This window comes from Quercus robur, chromosome 8, assembly GCF_932294415.1.
Source record: "Quercus robur chromosome 8, dhQueRobu3.1, whole genome shotgun sequence".
Taxonomy (NCBI): Eukaryota; Viridiplantae; Streptophyta; class Magnoliopsida; order Fagales; family Fagaceae; genus Quercus; species Quercus robur.
The window spans coordinates 37,485,994-37,504,148 of NC_065541.1; the positions used below are offsets into that span (position 1 = coordinate 37,485,994).

An 18,155-nucleotide genomic window follows, 5' to 3' on the forward strand; every position below is an offset into this window, starting at 1 on the left:
TGGAAGTACATCAATTGAAGTATTCGAGAATAAAGTGATGATGAAGTAGTATATATCTTTTCATGGACCTTTTTGAAAAAGAAGCCAACATATGATAATGAAACACTCTTTATTAAACAGCATCATATTTATGCAAAACATTGCCAACAACAAAGCATTTAGTATAAGGATGACAATTTTGTCTCACTCCACTTGACCAGCCCCGCTTCGATTCGCCTCATGCGGGTTTTCCTCGCCCTGTAAAGGTGATGGGGCGAGATTTTAGCCCTGCATCACGGGGTGGGGCAGTGATAAGTTTAGACTTTTTAGACCCAGTTTGCCCCACCCCACTCCCCATCTCGCCCTGCATTGATAAGGGATAAATTGTAAATTTTTTATACTCCAAAACTCTACTATTTAAAAAACATATCATCAACTTATTTTATTTTACTCAACAAGGGGGTTTATTTTAACATATCATCAACTTATCTAGTAGAGCCCAGATAGGTTTATTTTATTTTACACAACCCCCTTTATACCTAGTCTAATATTTTCTTTTATCTTTATCATAAACAAATTTATATATTATTGAATCATTGATTTTGTATTGTGATATTTTTGTTTTTGTTGTCATATTGCCTTGTTAAACATTTTAATAATATTATTCAATTTTTGCTAAAAATTAGTTTGATTTGACAGGATAAATTTATTTGTAATTTCAAGTATATTTTTATTAATGAAACAAGTTTTATTAAAAACAATTGTAATAGTTGTGGGCAAATTAACAAGAAGTAGAGTTTTACGGGATGGAGTGGGGCTTTGTGGAGCCCTAAGAGGCAGAGATGTGGCAAGAAAATTTTCTCCGTCATGTAGGGCGGGGCGGGGGCAAGACCCCATCCTTCGGACCCACCCTGCCCCATTGCCATCACTAATTTAGTATTTTATATCCATTAGTGTTTTGGATTAAGTTGAAATACCTCAATTGGATTTAAAAAGAGGGGTATTTAAGTAAATTTGTTTATGGGTCAATTTTATAATTAAGATTACTAAAGGGTTTTTAGAAAATAAGGTTGAAACCCTAACTATATATAAGCTAATTTAAGACAGCGTATAATGACAGATATTTTGAGAGAGGAGACTATCCAAAATACTCAAGTAGAGAAGATTTGACTGCACAATTGAGGTAAGAGCCTAAGAATCTATTTCTTGTCAAATCTAAACTTTGTTTGGAATTAGAGTATTTTTTTATGTGGGTATTTTGGCCAAGAAGTGAAACTATTTAAATATCTAATGAATTTTATGATTTGAACCGAAGAAGGGATTAAATTATATTCTCGGTATCTCTATTGTTTCTATAATATTATTCTTTTTCCTCACCACTATTGCGTTAGGTATAGATGGATTTGTAGAAAACTTAGGCATGGTCATGGTGGTCTGGTTCTACATAGTTTTTGCCTTAAAAAAAGTTGTACTTTTGGTGAATAAGAAAGTTGATGCAGCAGCAGCATTGTATTGATGATGTGAGTGTGTTAGTATAGATGAGGGATAAAACAAAAAAAATTCTGGTGTCACACCCAATTACACAATTTTGCTCACAACTAGCTATGTGGCCAGTTGTGGTTGGTGGAGGAGTATGGCATATGGACCCACCATCACCTTTCTACCAACCATAACTTGCCATATGTGCAAGTTGTGGACAAAATTGTATAATTGGGTGTCACCAGAATTACTCTAGAAACAAAGCAGCCTTCAACTTCTTTTTATTATTATATTTTGTTTATTAGTTTTTGTAGGGGTGAATAGGAAGTCAATGAAGTCTGACAAGTCATGAATTATAGTGAGAAAAAAAAAAAAAAAAAAGAAGAAGAAAGGAAACAAAGGAACACACGTACTTGAGAATGGCCCACGTGCCTACATAGTAATAGGAGATATGGTCTTATCTCTAGGGCTTTAGTTGTAGCAAAAAAAAAAAAAAAGAAAAATGTATAAAGAAAAATATTATGATTAGGTGGAATTTTGGTGTGAGATAAGTGGATAGTTATTGGATATTTTTAGTAGTCTCTCTTCTGGTTGGGTATTGTTATAAATTTTTCTTGAATTATCTGATTATTGAGTAAATGGTACTTTAAAATTGTTTAGGTGATATTTAAGGATTTTAAAGAAAGTGTTAGGGAGAAGTTTTTTCGTGGTGAGCTAGCTGAGGTAAATAATCTTATCCTAATTGGTTTTATTTTGCTTATACTACTGTATTTTAACTACCAAAATTTGTTTGTAATTGTTTCAATTTTATTTAATTGTTTAGCTACATTGATTTAAAGAAAAGAATAAAGAATTATGACCAATATATTTGATTTACTGAATATATATAATTATATATATATATATATATATATATGATTTTAAATAATCTGACTATGTTTTGACTCTGATACCTAGTCAATGAAGGTTATTCATTGGTACTCTGATACCCAGCTAATGAGGGTTATTCATTGATACTAAAACTAGTTATATTTAGGGTATCATGAGTCTATCATGTTTCTGGACCCAACTAATGGGGGATATACATTAACACGGAACTAGTTTCATCTGAATTTGATGCCCAGTCACGTGGATATAATGTGACCATAGTCATAAAGATTATTAGAATATAAATTATTTTGAATATTTGAACTGTTTTAAGTCCTTGAAACTGCTTCTGTGTTTTTGGAACCTATTGTAAATTATAGATTTGACATATGGAAAACTGATTATTTTCTAATCCATCTATGATATATTTGTAAGATTCAACATATTTGATCTATATATAACTTGTTAATTTACAGCTCTATTTTCTTGATAGAACGTATTAGAACATTGGTTACTTATTGATTTGTTAACTCACCCCCCTTTTCCCTCCAGTTTCAGATTGTGAAGAATAACAAGTTTTGGGAGTTTTGCTGTTGTGTTGTGAGCATGAAAGAAGCTAAGTGATTTTGAGATTAGATGGTCTTATAATAGTCTTATATCTTTTGGCCAATTGGCATTGTGTACATGAGGTTTGAATTTTGTTCCTTTAGAATTATTTGAGATCTATTCATAAAGAAATTGTTGTGGTATTTTGGATTTATTTGATATAATTTTGAGGATAAATTTTAAAAAGGCCTTATATATTTGTAAGGTACTTACTTTATAAGCGTGTGACAATGCTTATCTTTATAATTGGTTTGGAAACATGACATTAAAAAATTATATTTAGGGTTCAAATTACTATTTTACCGACTATCGAATTATGTATAAAAAAATGTTTTATAGTACAATAGATGATTGAGATATTTAAAGAAAACAAGTGGCTAGAATTGGATAGCAAGAACTCAGGATCAAACTGTACACAGTATATATGGGAATACGGCTCCACATAGCGTAAAGAAAAAAAAAATCCTTCAATCCTTTGGCCGGAAAAGGAAAACGTGTTTGAAGATTATGAATCACATGGTAACTAGGCCAAACGAAAAGTCACATAGTACACACATTATTGAGGAGGAGCTAGATCCATATATGATTACGGTGCCATTGCCATATAAGAATTGTCAGCACATAGTTCTGATTCGTGTGCCCACTGGCAGATTGCTCAAAATTGAGCTCACTGGTTTTCAAGTTGATTCCTTTGTCCTTATGGAATCCATATTTTCAAATAGTGTACTTCAACAGTCAAATATTAGGTGATTAATTTGCCCAACATGACAACATGGAGTTAGGTTAATAATTTTTATTGCTTGTCAATGCTGGACATGACTACAAGAAAATTAATCTTTCTACCACGCACACTAGTTTCTTCAAAACTCATGCTAGTTGCTTAGTACTGACCCAGATTCATTGATTGGAAATGAAATATATAAAGGGACAAAGTGAAGTCATGTAGAAGCATTCATTAAACAAGATCTTAAAACTGCTTTTACAAAGATGAAATAGTAAAATACCATTACCAAGAAACTAAGATGGGTTAATCTAGGTCACAACTCACAAGACAATACTTCTTGAACTTCCCCCACTTCCCTTCCTGCTACATTACAAGGCTCCTTAGTCCTAACCTTGTCTCAATCTTCAGCTAGCCATTGCTTATGACCAGGAGCCCATTTGGGGCATTTTGGACTGAAATAATTTGCAACAACTTTTGAGTTCAGGAGCTCCACAATGGGAGCATATTTCACACATCGCGGTGCTTTGTACTGGTTTATTGAAGCACCTTGTCCCACAGCGTAGTCCATAAGACTGTCAAATGTCCCACTCTCCACTATCTTTATCTCTAAGGGACCAATGGACTTATCTGAAACCCTGCCTTGGCGGTATACACTGTTGAATGATTCTTCAACAGTGAGGCAACAATCCTCAAAAACTGAAGGAGGGATTGGTGTTGCCCGGCTGAGGCTAATCTCCCAGTACAGGACATAGTGCCCCGGGACAGTTGAAGAGTCAGCATAGCTTGTATATTCTGTGAGTGATGCATCAAATGACAAAAGATTGTTAGCTGCATTCTTCACTGCATTTTGTAGTTCAACTTCATCGGTTTTATCAGAATCAATGCTAAGAACCACATTCTTTCTGCATACAAAGTTGAATTGAGGAGCCTTGTTTTTGAATCCTGCCACTCGAAGTATGTCTCCAACACGATATCGATAAAGGCCTACAAGATTAAAAAAATTCATGACAGTTCTTATATATATATACACACTATTGCACATGTGCAGTGCATTAAATTTCTTAATAACTCACCATGTATTTTATTGGTTATTGCAAAAAAGTGTTTGAATTTAATTGGAGAATCTAATGTATTAACTTTAATTTTATCTTATCGCATAAAAAACCAAAGAAAATCATCATCATTTCGCAATGTAAAGTGTAAAAATATAATATTACCTGCATAGGTAGTTACAATAAGCTCGTACTCTTGTCCTAGCTTAACATCAACAAGATCAACCAAGTCTTGGTTTTCCTTATCACTGAGGAAGACAGGTTTGGAAAAGGATTCATTGAATCCACTTTTCCTGTTAACTGGCAAGAACTCATAATAGCACATGGTGGGAATGAGAGTGTAGGAGACTTCACTTGGCTTGCACAGAGGATTCAAATTAAGGCCAAAGTAACACTCAGAAGATGCATACATGGTACAAACAAGAGGGAGACCATTGCTATAATAATCCAAAGTAGGAATGTACTGTGACATTGTTCCTGTCACAATGACATCAATATACTTGGTATTAGGCCACAACCTAGTTATGATCCCACTCCAAGAATCCTTGCTACATTCAGCTTCAATAAAATCAGCTAGCCCGGGGTTTGGTTCAAGAATTTTCATTACAGCTTCTCTCACTGATGAGTCAGTGATTTTGGGGTCTAAGGTACCACTTCGAATATCATTGCATAAAAGAAGCCAATTCTTTTCAAGGAACTTAAGGGCACGAATGAAGCCGGAAGCGAAGACTGCCCCAACACGAAGAACTTGGGTGTTTTGGTAAAGGCCACAAAGCAACTGAGAGTACATGCTTTGATCAGAATCAGGGCAAAGAATGGTCTCGTTTGGGCTTGTATAGTTGGTGTAGGGATCATAAGGCCTATCTATAAAATGTGAACTTTTATAGTAGCTAGTTAAAACTGGACGTGCAACAAGTCCTCCTGGGGTCTTAGCTTCTGATTTTATGAACAAAAAATACATGCCTTTTCCTTTGTCCAAACCTGGAACACATTGGTTCATCACAGGCATCAAAAGGCTGTAAAGCAATGACCTCCTCTCCAGCTCCTCTTCAATTGTTGGCATCAATTTCCTCTCCCCGCCAGAAGTTCCGGAACTACACACATAAACCAACAAATTTAAGCCAAAAGTAATTCAATAATTACAATGGAGATGTTTTCGTTTTAAAAACCAGAAAGAATCAGTTAAACTACAAGGTTTTTGACCAAAAAAAAAGTTATTAGACAAAGTTTTTAAATTGGACTTGATTAAATAAATTACCTAGTCAAGAACTCCGATATGGGTTGGGAACAAAGGATTTGTGAAGCATCACCATTAGCAATACGGTCAATTTCTGGCTTCAAATCTTCATATGTAACAACAGGAACCACCTTCTTGAATGTCTCTTGGTCTGTACACCCGTTTAGGCCATGTCGTTGCAAGTACTCAACATGGGCACTATGAGAAAGGATTTCAGCAAGAACCCTCCTCTGAACTTCATCAGCATTACTGGTTACATCTTCAATAAATTGTAATGCCTTCTTGTTTTTACCATCGAGAGATGAGTTACTACCACAACAATCATATTCGGAAACATTATTAATCTTAGGAGCTTCTGGCATAGTTACAATAATATATATAGTCTACAAAGTGAAGAAGTAGTAGTAATAGTAGAAAATAAAATTTGTGATAGGAAATGAAGTGAGGCGTAGGGGATATATATAGTGCAAAAATGCAAATATGATCAATATGGCTGTAACCCACTTGTTAGTTCCAATCGAACAGTACCAAGGGTGAAAATTGTAATTGAAGTGTAACCCCATTTTCATAATTTATTTGTTTTTTGATTTTTCTACGTTAGCCCAACTCATATGTTTCTGTTTTTTAATTTAGTGGGAGAGTTGGGAATGTTATAAAATGTTATTGTATATGTGGTTGGGCTAGTTGGCTTGGATTACAAGGAAACACGAGGGGGAATTAAAACCGTTTGGAACCGGGCCTCTCGGTCTCACTGAGAGGGAAATTTTCAAAGAGGACCGGCAGTATCCGGTAAACTTGCGGTGGGTACTGGGTTCATGCGAGCATGTAGTACGGGTGTCATTTTGAGTACTAGCAACGGCTTCCATAATTTAGTTTAAAAAGGTGGCTTTAGCTTCTTCATTATAGAGTGTATCTTTCTCTTATTACCGACACCCTTTTCTTACGTTTTTCCCATACAAATTTATAGTTGGAAATTAATGTTCTTTCAATTTTTGGAATCAAATGTGTTTCTTTTTATGATTTCTTACGTATTATGTCATGTAAAACAACTAAGAAATGTGGTATTAATTAAGATTAGCTGTTATGTATTTATGCCCACTATGTTATGGTGATGGGGTACTTTATATAGGTTATCTTGGAGAAAAGGAAAGGAGAGTTGAAATCCTTTCATTTAATTTAACCACAATTCAAAGACATGAAAAGGAAATGTGGGTTATGAGGACATCAGATTATGATATACATAAGATCTTTCAATTTTGAGTGATGTTCTATGTCTATGATCTTAAAATTGAGAGCTCTGAGATTTAATTCATATATTACTGATCGATGGAATATTTTATTGTTGGAGAGGGCTAAAAAACAAACCAATGCTGCAAATTGCAACCAATTATTGCTGTTTGACAAATGAAATTATAGAAAATAACAAATAAAACTGTGGAAAATATTGGTGCAGTTTTCTCATCTAACTTTTTTTTTTTTAAATTTAATAACTAGTTCTCACCTAACTCTAAAAGCAACCAAGATTCCAAAATAAATTTGCCGGCTGCCTAAGTAGCTTAGATTACCACGTGTACAAATTAAAAACCTAAGCAAATAAAATCTGTAGAGATTGTGATACCATCCTGCACCACCAAGTACTCTACAGCCGCCCTTTATCATCACCATGTCTACTCAACAATTGCGTTACCATCAATTTCAATATGTACGCCAATGTTACCATCATTTTCTCTCTTTTTTTGTTTTATTTTTATTTATTATAAGGGTTTGCGTATTCAATAAAACCACTAACCAAAAAGCTCATTTATGGATGATTTTCAGGTTGAATCTTGAATATTGTAGAGAGCTTTGATCCCAATTAAAAGTTTGTGTTACAAAAGTGCGTTATGTACTTTCTTGCAAGTTTAGACTTCTCCTATTGAAGGTCTTTTCCATGCGTGAGAATAAATAAGCTTCACACACTGGAGTTTAATGGAATGTCTTTTTGCTATGAAACGGATTATTTTTCCAAGGAAGTATTGAGTGCTCTTATACGGTGCCTCAAATTGTGGCCAGTCAGATACTTTGAATGATATAGTGGAGACTAAATTTGTATTTCTGCCATCATGAAAAGCAAAATAGATATGCATCTTTTAATTTAGTGGGAGGAATTTCATCATTCACCAAAACAACATTTGTTCACAGGAGTATTTATCATTATTTGAATACCTTTTTTTTTCAATTAGTTCAATCGATAAAGTCTTTTGTCAATTGAATAAGATATTTATAGTCTGAACGTCGTTATTTCAAAAATCAATTAATGTACGTTTTGACATGATAATAAAGAACTATCATTATAAAGTGGACGGCTCATAAGAATAGTTTAAAAAAATTTAGATGAAATAATGTAAAAATAAAAGGGCTTATGGTGACCTTGTGAACACGCATATGGGTATGGATATTGATATTAGCAGATCGAGTCGCACAGAAGCTGTACTGGGGTGGGGGCCTGGTATAATAAAACTTAAGGCCGTTGACTGGTGGTCCCACCCCGGCCTTCTCTCCGGTTGTCTCTTAAGACCATTTACAGTCACTTTCAAATAGACACGTGGTGCAAAGCTGTTGGTTGTTGTTTTCCTATGTTTCCCAACAGTCAACCCCATAAAAGAGACAGGTTGCTTCGGTACGAGAAATGCAGGGCTTAGAGGCCGCACCAAGGCATGGGCGCCTTGTGCTTGGTGTACTCACGTATTTGATTATTCAGGAGATCACTCTGAGATTTTCTGGGAATGAATGTTTATTATGCATTAATTTGTGGGATTATTGTCTTGACTCTTGATCGATTACTGTTTGTGTTTTCACATAATTAATTTTTTTGCGTTTATACATTCTTCTTCAACTTTGACCGTCAATCTAAATTTGTGTTCACATCTTTTCTCAGTTTACCTGTTGCACTACATGTTGTAAAATAGCCGAAGCTCAAAAAATTATCAAGATTGATTGTAAAAATATTTTAGGCTTAACTCCAAACAAACAATAAGAACGAAGAAAATTAATTTAAAAGAAAATAGACACAAAACACCAGGAATTTACGTGGTTCGACAATAGCCTACATCCACGGGCGACGACGAACAAATTTCACTATAACAAATTTGTAATAATACAAATTGATGTAAGTGCATTCTCACAAACCCAAATCTTAAATACAACCAAATAACTCTCTCACAAATACAAACCAAAGAACCAAAGGTTCACAAATACCAACTATAAATACCAAATACCAAATGCGAATTGTGCACGAACCATAGAGAGAGTCACAAAGCAAATCCAAAAGTTGCAATGTACTAAAAGAGAGCAAATCACCAAACTGCAGAACCAAGCAGTAACAAACCTCTCTCACTATTCCAAATTGTAACCCATAAATATCAATGAACCAAACAAAGGAGAGCCTTTTTTTTTTTCCTCACACCCACACACTCTACTTTCACTCTAATTTTTCGTAGTAGTGCTATGCTTATATAAGAGACTTGAGTAAGCTAGCATATCTAAAACCAAGAAGGACTAGACTTCTTTTTCACACATAAAAGAAGAATCACTCCTATTCCAAAAAGAATTTCAAATTAATTAGTAGACAAGACTTCTAATAGAGTTTGATAACTTTAAACAACAGTAACCCAAAAGGAATAAAATTCCTTCCTTATCCAAATTCAATAAGGAGTCGAACTCCTATTCCAAGCCATATTCTACAAATCTCCACCTTGGCTTGAATTCCATCAAGCCTCACAAATGACATTTGCAAACCACCAAATACAAATCATTAACAAGTCTCCACCTTGACAAGGCATCTCCCAAACCACAAATACAAAGCACTCAATCAAATCAGAGCCTAACAAAAAAAGGTGCAAATTATCCAAAACCACTTCCAAATGCACCAATGGATGCCAAATGCACCCAAAGATGATGCCAAATCCAAATAAGAGTTCAAAACAAAGTGCATATCACCATAAACGAATCTTCTCCGTGGCCACCACCAAAGCCCCTACGGGCTAATTCAAATTGCAAATACTGAACAAGTCCAAGCAACATTTGAACTTGTGCAAAGGCTTAATCACCATGTCACCATCAAAAATAACATCATGATTCCTACCTTCAAAAGAAGCAACCTTAATAGGCTCCCATACATCAGTATGTACATAATCAAGCAAACCCTTAGTATGATGAACTATTGTACCAAACTTGACCTTAGTTTGCTTCTCCAAAGCACAAGGCTCACAAACTTCAAATTTGCAGTTCTTGGCACTCTCAAACAAAGTATTATCATTGGCATATTCCAAAAGTCTAATAGTGTCTAAAGTAACCTCCCCAATTGCTACTCCACCTACAACAGTACTCCCTTTAAGGAAATACATATTCTTACAACGTGTGGCCATCATTACTACCAAAGCACCATGTTGTACCTTCAAAGTTCCATTCTCCGTAGCATTCTTGAAACCCTTGGATTCTAACAAACCAACTGAGATGAGATTCCTTTTCAATTTAGGTACATATTGAACCTCATTTAGAAAACGAACTGTTCCATCATGCAATTTCAGCTTGATTTTACCTTTCCCTAAAATCTCACAGGTTTGATCATTACCCATGATGACTGAACCAAGTTCCGACTCTTTTAGGTTGTAAAACCATTCCTTTTTTTGGACACATATGGAAGGTGCAAGCTGAATCCAAAACCCACTCATTTGACTGGCAAACAAATGATGAACTAGTCAATGCAAAATCAGAATCCTCATCACAATCATGTGCTACATTTGCATTAGAATCCTTCTCATCTTTGTTTTGCAACGAATGGCAAACTTTCTTCCAATGCCCCCTTTTGTGACAACAGGCACACTCATCCTTTTCAAGTTTCTTATCATTAGACATGCCCTTAACAATCAAAGCCTCAGAATTCGTGTCCCTTTGAGCTTGCTTATCTTTCATACGATACTCATTATTAGTCAAAGCATTGGACACATCATCAAACTTAATTTCATCTTTTCTATACAAAAGTGTAGTAATTAGATGATCATAAGTATCCGGCAATGAATTCAATAACAAGAGAGCTTTATCCTCACTACTAATATCAACTTCCAAAATTTGCAAATCAGTAAGTATTTTATTGTAATCATTCAAGTGCTTAGACATAGAAATACTTGCACGATATTGGAAATGGAAGGGCTTCTTCTTCAAGTAGAGACGATTCTCCACACTCTTGGTCATATACTTGTCCTCCAATTTCTTCCAAAGCTCTTTAGCATTCGTCTCCCTCATAACAAAATATTTTTGATTCTTGGCCAAACACAAACGAATGGTGCCACAAGCTTGTCTATTAATCTTTTCCCAATCCTTTTCTGACATCCCTTCAGGTTTGTCTTCCTAAGTAATATCCAACTCTTGTTGAACCAAGACATCCATAACTTCACATTGCCACATGCCAAAGTTATTCATTCCATCAAATTTCTCTACTTTAAATTTGGCATTAGAAACTATTGTCCTGACCGCCAAAGGTTTTGCAGAAGACTCTGCCAAAGCTTTTCTAGAAGAATCCGTTGAAGATTTTGTAGAGGAATCACCTAACATCTTTCTCCCTAAAAATCAGATCCACGAACCAATCACCAAAATCTCTAAAGAGAACAAATCCAAATGCCTAGGTAGCGAACTTGGGCTCTGATACCAGTTTGTTATAAAATAGTAGAAGCTCAAAAAATTATCAAGACTGATTGTGCAAATATTGCAGGCTTAAGAAAGATCTCTAAACAAACAATAGGAACGAAAAAAATTAATCCAAAAGAAAATAGACACAAAACACCAAGAATTTACGTGATTCGGCAATAGCTTACATCCATGGGTGACGACGAACAAATTTCACTATAACAAATTTGTGATAATACAAATTGGTGTAGAGGCACTCTCACAAACTCAAATCTCAAATACACCCAAATAACTCTCTCTCACAAATACAAACCAAAGAACCAAAAGTTCACAAATACCAACTACAAATACCAAATACCAAATGCGAATTGTGCACGAACCAAAGAGAGAATCACAAAGTAAATCCAAAAGTTGCAATGTACGAATAGAGAGCAAATCACCAAACTGCAAAACCAAGTAGCAACAAACTTCTCTCACTATTCCAAATTGCAACTCATAATTATCAATGAACCAAACAAAGGAGAGCTTTTTTTTTTTTTTTTTTTTTTTTTTCTCACATCCACACACTCTATTTTCACTCTAATTTTCCATAGTAGCACTATGCTTATATAGGAGACTTGAGTAGGCTAGCATATCCAAAACCAAGAAGGACTAGACTTTTTTTCCACACATAAAAGAAGAATTACTCCTATTTAAAAAAGAATTCCAAATCAAGTAGTAGACAAGACTTCTAATAGAGTTAGATAACTTCAAATAACAGTAACCCAAAATGAATAAAATTCATTCTTTATCCAAATCCAACAAGAAGTTGAACTCCTAATTCAAGCCATATTCTACACTACATAATTATTGGAGAAGAAATTATACATATTTATTTCCACTTTCAAATAGAGAATAAAATGTGTTTTTAATAAAAATAAATCAAGAATAAAATGAAATTTGATCATGCTAGTTTATGAATTATTTTAAGAAAAGTTTTTATGAAAAAAGAAAAAAAATTTGATTTTTTTTTAATATCTTCTATAAAAGTAGTACCAAAACATTACTAAAATGGTGAATTAATAAATACTCTGAAGGTACTTATTAAGCTGTCCCAATTTTTAATAAGGCTTTTGTTATTTTGTATAAATCATCCAAAGTCCTTCAGCAGAAAGCCAAAGTCAACTTTGCCCAACCGTGGGTGTACAGGCAATTTGTCATGTTGGACTAATAAATTCACTTTCCATCAAATTAATCAGATTAGAGTGCTGTCCAGAAATTTTCAAAAAATTGAATTCATGAAATGAAACCCTGTCAGTGATGTCGCAAAAATAGAAGAAACCCTATCACTGCTGTAATAAGTTTGATGCCCTAAAGTCAAATGTACAGTTGTCTGAGTATAGTTTTGTTTTGGAGGGACCAAAGAGTGATTTTTAACGGGGTTAAATTAAAACCAAGGAAGTCATACCAATACCATTCGTACTAGTGGTATATATCGTACTGACCATAAAATTGGTATAAAAAATTTTCTAAAATATAAATGATAAAATACTTGGTAACACTAATACGATCGGTACTCTTTAATATATAGAGGATAAAATAATGGGTTGTATTACCCTGACTAAGAATGTTTTAGGTTTTTTGGTGGATACAATAAAAAATTTTGAAACGATACACCAATATTAACCACGTGATATCAAAATATTTTGTTTTCTTGAAAAAATCAAAACCGACTCCAGTATAGAGTTTTAACTCCCTTTGTTAAAACTCTATTAATTGATTTAGAAATTTTAGAAAAGTACTTTTAACTTTTAAGGGTATATTAAAGAGCAAAAAGATTTTAAGCCGAAATTTGAAGCTTAAAAAGAAAAAAAAATTATTCTTTATGTTTTATAACTTTAGAATTTTAAAATGCTATTCATTATAATCTACCACACACTCAAAACGATGAAGAGTTTTTCAATTAAACCTTTATATCGCAAAAGCTTTAATAAAGCTCTTTAGGGTTTTTTTTTTTTTTTTTTTTTTTTTGAGAATGAAGCTCTGTCTTACAACAACATATAATTACAAATATTATTGTCATGATAAACTCCTTCATGCTTAACTCATGCATTAAATTCGAATTAAGAAAAAAAAAAAAAAAACACCTATATACAGCAAAAGCTTTAACGGAATTTGCTCTACTATAGATAATGTCAATTCCAGCTTTGCAGCCGAACTTGGTGTGAAATTATTAATGGCGATCACGCTACATGATACATATGGCCTACAAAACTGTCCTTGCGGTGCTTTTTGCCTTTTTGACCATCAAATATCAATGCATTCACGTAAAAACAAAACTGCTCTGTGGTTGCGGGCCTCTTAGAATTTAATATCTGTTTTTAGCTAAACAACATTTTAATTACGTACTATTAACCAATCAAATCACTAGCATGTGGCCACATTAGTTTATCTACCTACTTTATTCCATATTTATACAGCTATTTAAAGAGTTTCAAGTGGTAGATTCTAAGGGTTTGTTTGGTTAGATGTTTTAGGAGTTTAAAATACTGTTTTTAAAACTCAAAATTCTGTTTTATAACCACAACTCCTCATAATTTTTTTATAAACATTTATTTTGAATTCAAAATATAGTTTTCTAACAGTTTATACAAACACACACTAAGTCTAGCTTGGATATCCCTGCTCACTTACAAGTTAAAACCTCCCACTAAACCCACATTTTCAGCTGTTTATAATTTCTTTATTTGTCATCATTAAAAAAAAAAAAATTTAAACAAGGACAATTTATTTTTTTTCCTTGTTTTTTCTACGTTCTCTTTTATTTTGAATAGAATAATCTCTAGACATTCAACAAATTAAAATTCACTACAGATTTTCAATTCATAAAAAGAGATGAATGAATGAAAAATTATGGTATTAAACTAAAAAAAAAGCCTTATCGAACACTTGAGTATGTGCGATGAGGTTTGTAGCTTTAAATGTTATGTTGTAGAAAGTATACAAAATTTAATCAATAATTTAAGAAAAAGGTTGAAAAATGATGTAAGATTATGATCATGACCAAAACTACATTAATAACATGTGAACAAATTGGGTAAATTACACTTTACTATCCAAAACTATATTCTATATTACACTTTATATCCTAAACTTTTTAAATGCACGTTTTGTACCTTAAACTATGACCTTGTTACATTTTGCATCCCGATGTTAAGTTTTCTGTTAACTTAGATGAAAATTCAAAGTTTAGAGTGTAAAGTGTAATAAGTAGTATAGTTTAGGGTGATAAAGTGTAATTTCTCATTTATTTTTAAATGATTGAGAAGAGGGGCAATTAGGTATTTTTTTGTGAAGTCATATTTTTCCATTCAAGGTAATAACAAACTTAACGTCGAGGGTGCAAAGTATAACAATGATCATAGTTTAGAGTGCAACATATGTATTTGAAAAGTTTAGAGTGCAAAGTATAATCAGATAGATAGTTTTGTGTGGTAAAATGTAATTGTCCTGAACAAATTTTCAGTAAATGTCACTCTTGCCCCAAATTTCTTTCATCTTACTAAGAGTCTATCCTCAATTACTCTTCAAATACCTTTCACCCGATTATTCTGTGACACGAAATATTAGTTATAGTTGCTATTTGTTTCAAGTTACACCTATTAACTGAAAGATTCTATGGAAAAGAGAGAAGTTCTAACTGAATGACCCAAGAAACTCTATGAACTAACTCCAAAGTGAGGTGATACTTGACGGAATCTCCCATCTCTTTTTGTACCATGATTCAAGTAGAATTGAGATTGAGTGTGGATTGTTTCCTAGAGGCAAACATTGCAAGAGTGTGTATGTTACTTTCGAGTTCTCCAATATAAGCTTGTTCTTTAGCTTGCGACAGAACTGAGAGTTGCTCGTAAGTAATAGTTTAACTATGGGTTCTACTTCTAATAGCGGAACAAAAACAAAAACTATTTTACGTGCCCGCTCTATATAGTGAATGGACATTAGGTTTGACATATTTGATAGAAGTAACAATGGTGCTTGTGGTTGTGAAGGAGTTATGGTGTTTGCATGGACTTTGGAGAAACATTGTTTGATGGTAGCGTAGTGGTGTTCAGGGACGGAGAGAGACTTGGACCAGGGGGGGGGGGGGGGGGGGAAACGGCCCCCCCTAATTTCTTTTTTAAATATTAATAAATATAGGTACCAATTTTAGCAATTTTGTTCTATAAAATTGCACTTTGCCTCTCTTTACAATATTATTGATTCTTTTAAGAATAATATTATAGCTACAAACTTTTTTACAAATTGTTGAGATAGTAAATTCTTATTGGTTTGTATATGGGTCCATCATTTACATCACATTTTTACTTACTAATAACCATTCACCACATTAATAATTTGTAAAAAAGTTTGCAATTTTAGCATTTTCCTCCTTTTAAAGGCTAGATCTAAGATCTAAAACAAAATAAACAAGTTCAAAAAATTACCCAACAACAAAAATTACCAATAATATAGTTAAAAAACAATTAAGTTCAATTAACCAATTTTACCAAAAACAAACAACTTGGCCCTTTAACAAATTTTCAACGAACTAATTTTGTTCATACCTAGACGCACACATAAAAAACATAAATAAAAAAAACGAAAAAACTATTAGTTATTAAGCAACAGAGATAGAGGCTAGAGTCGCTGCACATGTAACCAACAGTAAAGCCACCTCCTCTAACCTCAAGTCTTGGCTCTGTCCTTGGTGGTGTTGGTATTCGAAGGAGAGGAAGCCATAGATCTTGGATGATACCAATAAAGATTATGGAAAAGAGAGAACTTCTACCCGAATGAATTGCAAAATTTTTGTTATTGCAACTTAATCAATACTATACATGACCTGTTCTTTATATATACGAAGAGAGAGAATAAAATATCTAATTAGCCGTTAAGCTCTAATAACAAACTAACAAATCTAAGAAACAGATTATTAACATGTGTTTAGTTATAAACAGCAAATGATACAAGCATGTTGATCGAAGCTGTTTGTAAATACGACATTGTTTCTTTTGATGGTTGAAGTATTGAAACAAAAACGATATCGTTTCTCTTATCAGTAATAACAACATTTAAGCCTTCCAAGTTCTAATTAGTAATATCAGCTATTCAATAAAAAAAGTAATCAGTAATTACAGCTATAAAATACCTGTCTCCAGCCACAGTAGGAAATATCTATAGGAAATATCTATACTATATATAAGAGGATTCAACTAGATTTTTTGTGATTCAAAAATACTCTCATTAATGAAGGATAACTTAATTTAAAAATTGGGTTATAAATGTTAAATAACAAATTTCATTTCTAATTCAAAAAGAGAATTCTTAATATTTATGATTTTTTTTCCCTTTACGTTCAAAAAAATAATAATTTACAGTTACTGTTTTTCTCTAAAATTTATCATTTTTAATTGTTTGAAAAATAAAAAATATATATTTCTAAATTATAATGATGCAAATTATTAACATTTACCTAAAAAAATAGAAGTGTCTTTGAGTACACGAGTGAATGCATGCTTAGAGGCTAGCTATGTGTGGAACAAAGTAATTAATTAAATATGTTAGATGCAAAATTTTCAATTGATGATAATTTAACGAGGACACTACCAAGATCCTTTGTACTTTCAGCATCTTAAACTTCAAATTAGGAATGAATGCATAATTATACGTAAGACAAAAAAAAAAAAAAAGGCTCAGTTAATATAAACACACAAAGTATATAATTTAACAGGAAATATTTATATATTTTTAAAACACATTCGTATTTAATATGTGAAATGAGCGATGTATATAAACAATATTCAATAATGAAACGCGCCAAAATGAGTGTCCACTGGCATTGGTTAAGTGTTTATTAGCTATCAATTAAGTACCAAAAGAATGTCTACTTATTAGTTATTACCCCCTTTACCTCTTTCATGTGAACACACAGTGATCCAGCAAAAAATAACAATAAATACTCCTAAAATGTGCACACATAGTGAGATATGAGGAGGGAGACATGTATCAACAAATCGCATGCGTAATCTGACTCGTCAAAAAAACAACTCAGTACGAAACTTGTACCATTTTCCAGACATGGCAATGCATGATTTCATGAAGTAAAATATATATATAAAAAAAAAGCTCAGATTGCAACTAGCTTTATTTATACGGATCAATACCGACACCACAAAAGCTGTTTTTTCAGGCTTTAACAAGAAAATCTCGAAGCCCCGATAACAATGAAAGATAGTGAAAAATTCAATATCTCTACAGATTTGATGTTTCTGTTCCATCACAATTTTCGTCATGTTGAATGGATGTGCTTTCTCTGTAACCATTTTTTTTTTTTTTTTTCAGAATAATAAATTCTTCGATGACGTCGTGACCTTTTGCACTCTTTCACAATCATGGATACTGATTTTCACCCCTAGTTGAAAAATACAGGATCACTTCACTTTTCTGGGTCCAAATCCAATAATTTTCTCCTGTCTGGTTAATTATAACAGGTTTTGGTACCTGTCCATGTCCAGTTGTCCACTCG

General features: G+C 33.1%; 2 protein-coding genes across 2 annotated transcripts; both read right to left on the reverse strand.

Moving 5' to 3' along the window:
- Positions 1-3,851: 3,851 nt before the first annotated feature.
- On the reverse strand, positions 3,852-6,385 carry LOC126695414 (indole-3-acetic acid-amido synthetase GH3.6-like). The gene is made up of 3 exons (XM_050392151.1): positions 5,966-6,385; positions 4,873-5,801; positions 3,852-4,639 (listed from the first exon to the last, which is right to left on the reverse strand). Exons 1-3 carry the CDS (start codon positions 6,304-6,306, stop codon positions 4,053-4,055), a joined length of 1,857 nt encoding a protein of 618 aa, XP_050248108.1. The 5' UTR covers positions 6,307-6,385; the 3' UTR covers positions 3,852-4,052.
- Positions 6,386-9,966: 3,581 nt separating this feature from the next.
- Positions 9,967-11,314, reverse strand: LOC126696249 (uncharacterized). Its single transcript, XM_050393019.1, has 2 exons — positions 10,809-11,314; positions 9,967-10,660 (listed from the first exon to the last, which is right to left on the reverse strand). The coding sequence occupies exons 1-2, from the start codon at positions 11,312-11,314 to the stop codon at positions 9,967-9,969; spliced, it is 1,200 nt and encodes a 399-aa protein (XP_050248976.1).
- Positions 11,315-18,155: the final 6,841 nt, after the last annotated feature.

Excerpts from the sequence above, each read along its gene's own strand:
- LOC126695414 (XM_050392151.1), bottom strand. The coding sequence starts at position 6,306 with ATGCCAGAAGCTCCTAAGATTAATAATGTTTCCGAATATGATTGTTGT. Across the intron at positions 5,802-5,965 it reads ATATCGGAGTTCTTGACTAG|TTCCGGAACTTCTGGCGGGG; the intron begins GTAATTTATTTA and ends TTATGTGTGTAG. Across the intron at positions 4,640-4,872 it reads TATTGTAACTACCTATGCAG|GCCTTTATCGATATCGTGTT; the intron begins GTAATATTATAT and ends TTAATCTTGTAG.
- LOC126696249 (XM_050393019.1), bottom strand. The coding sequence starts at position 11,314 with ATGTCAGAAAAGGATTGGGAAAAGATTAATAGACAAGCTTGTGGCACC. Across the intron at positions 10,661-10,808 it reads AAGAAACTTGAAAAGGATGA|TCAAATGAGTGGGTTTTGGA; the intron begins GTGTGCCTGTTG and ends TTTGTTTGCCAG.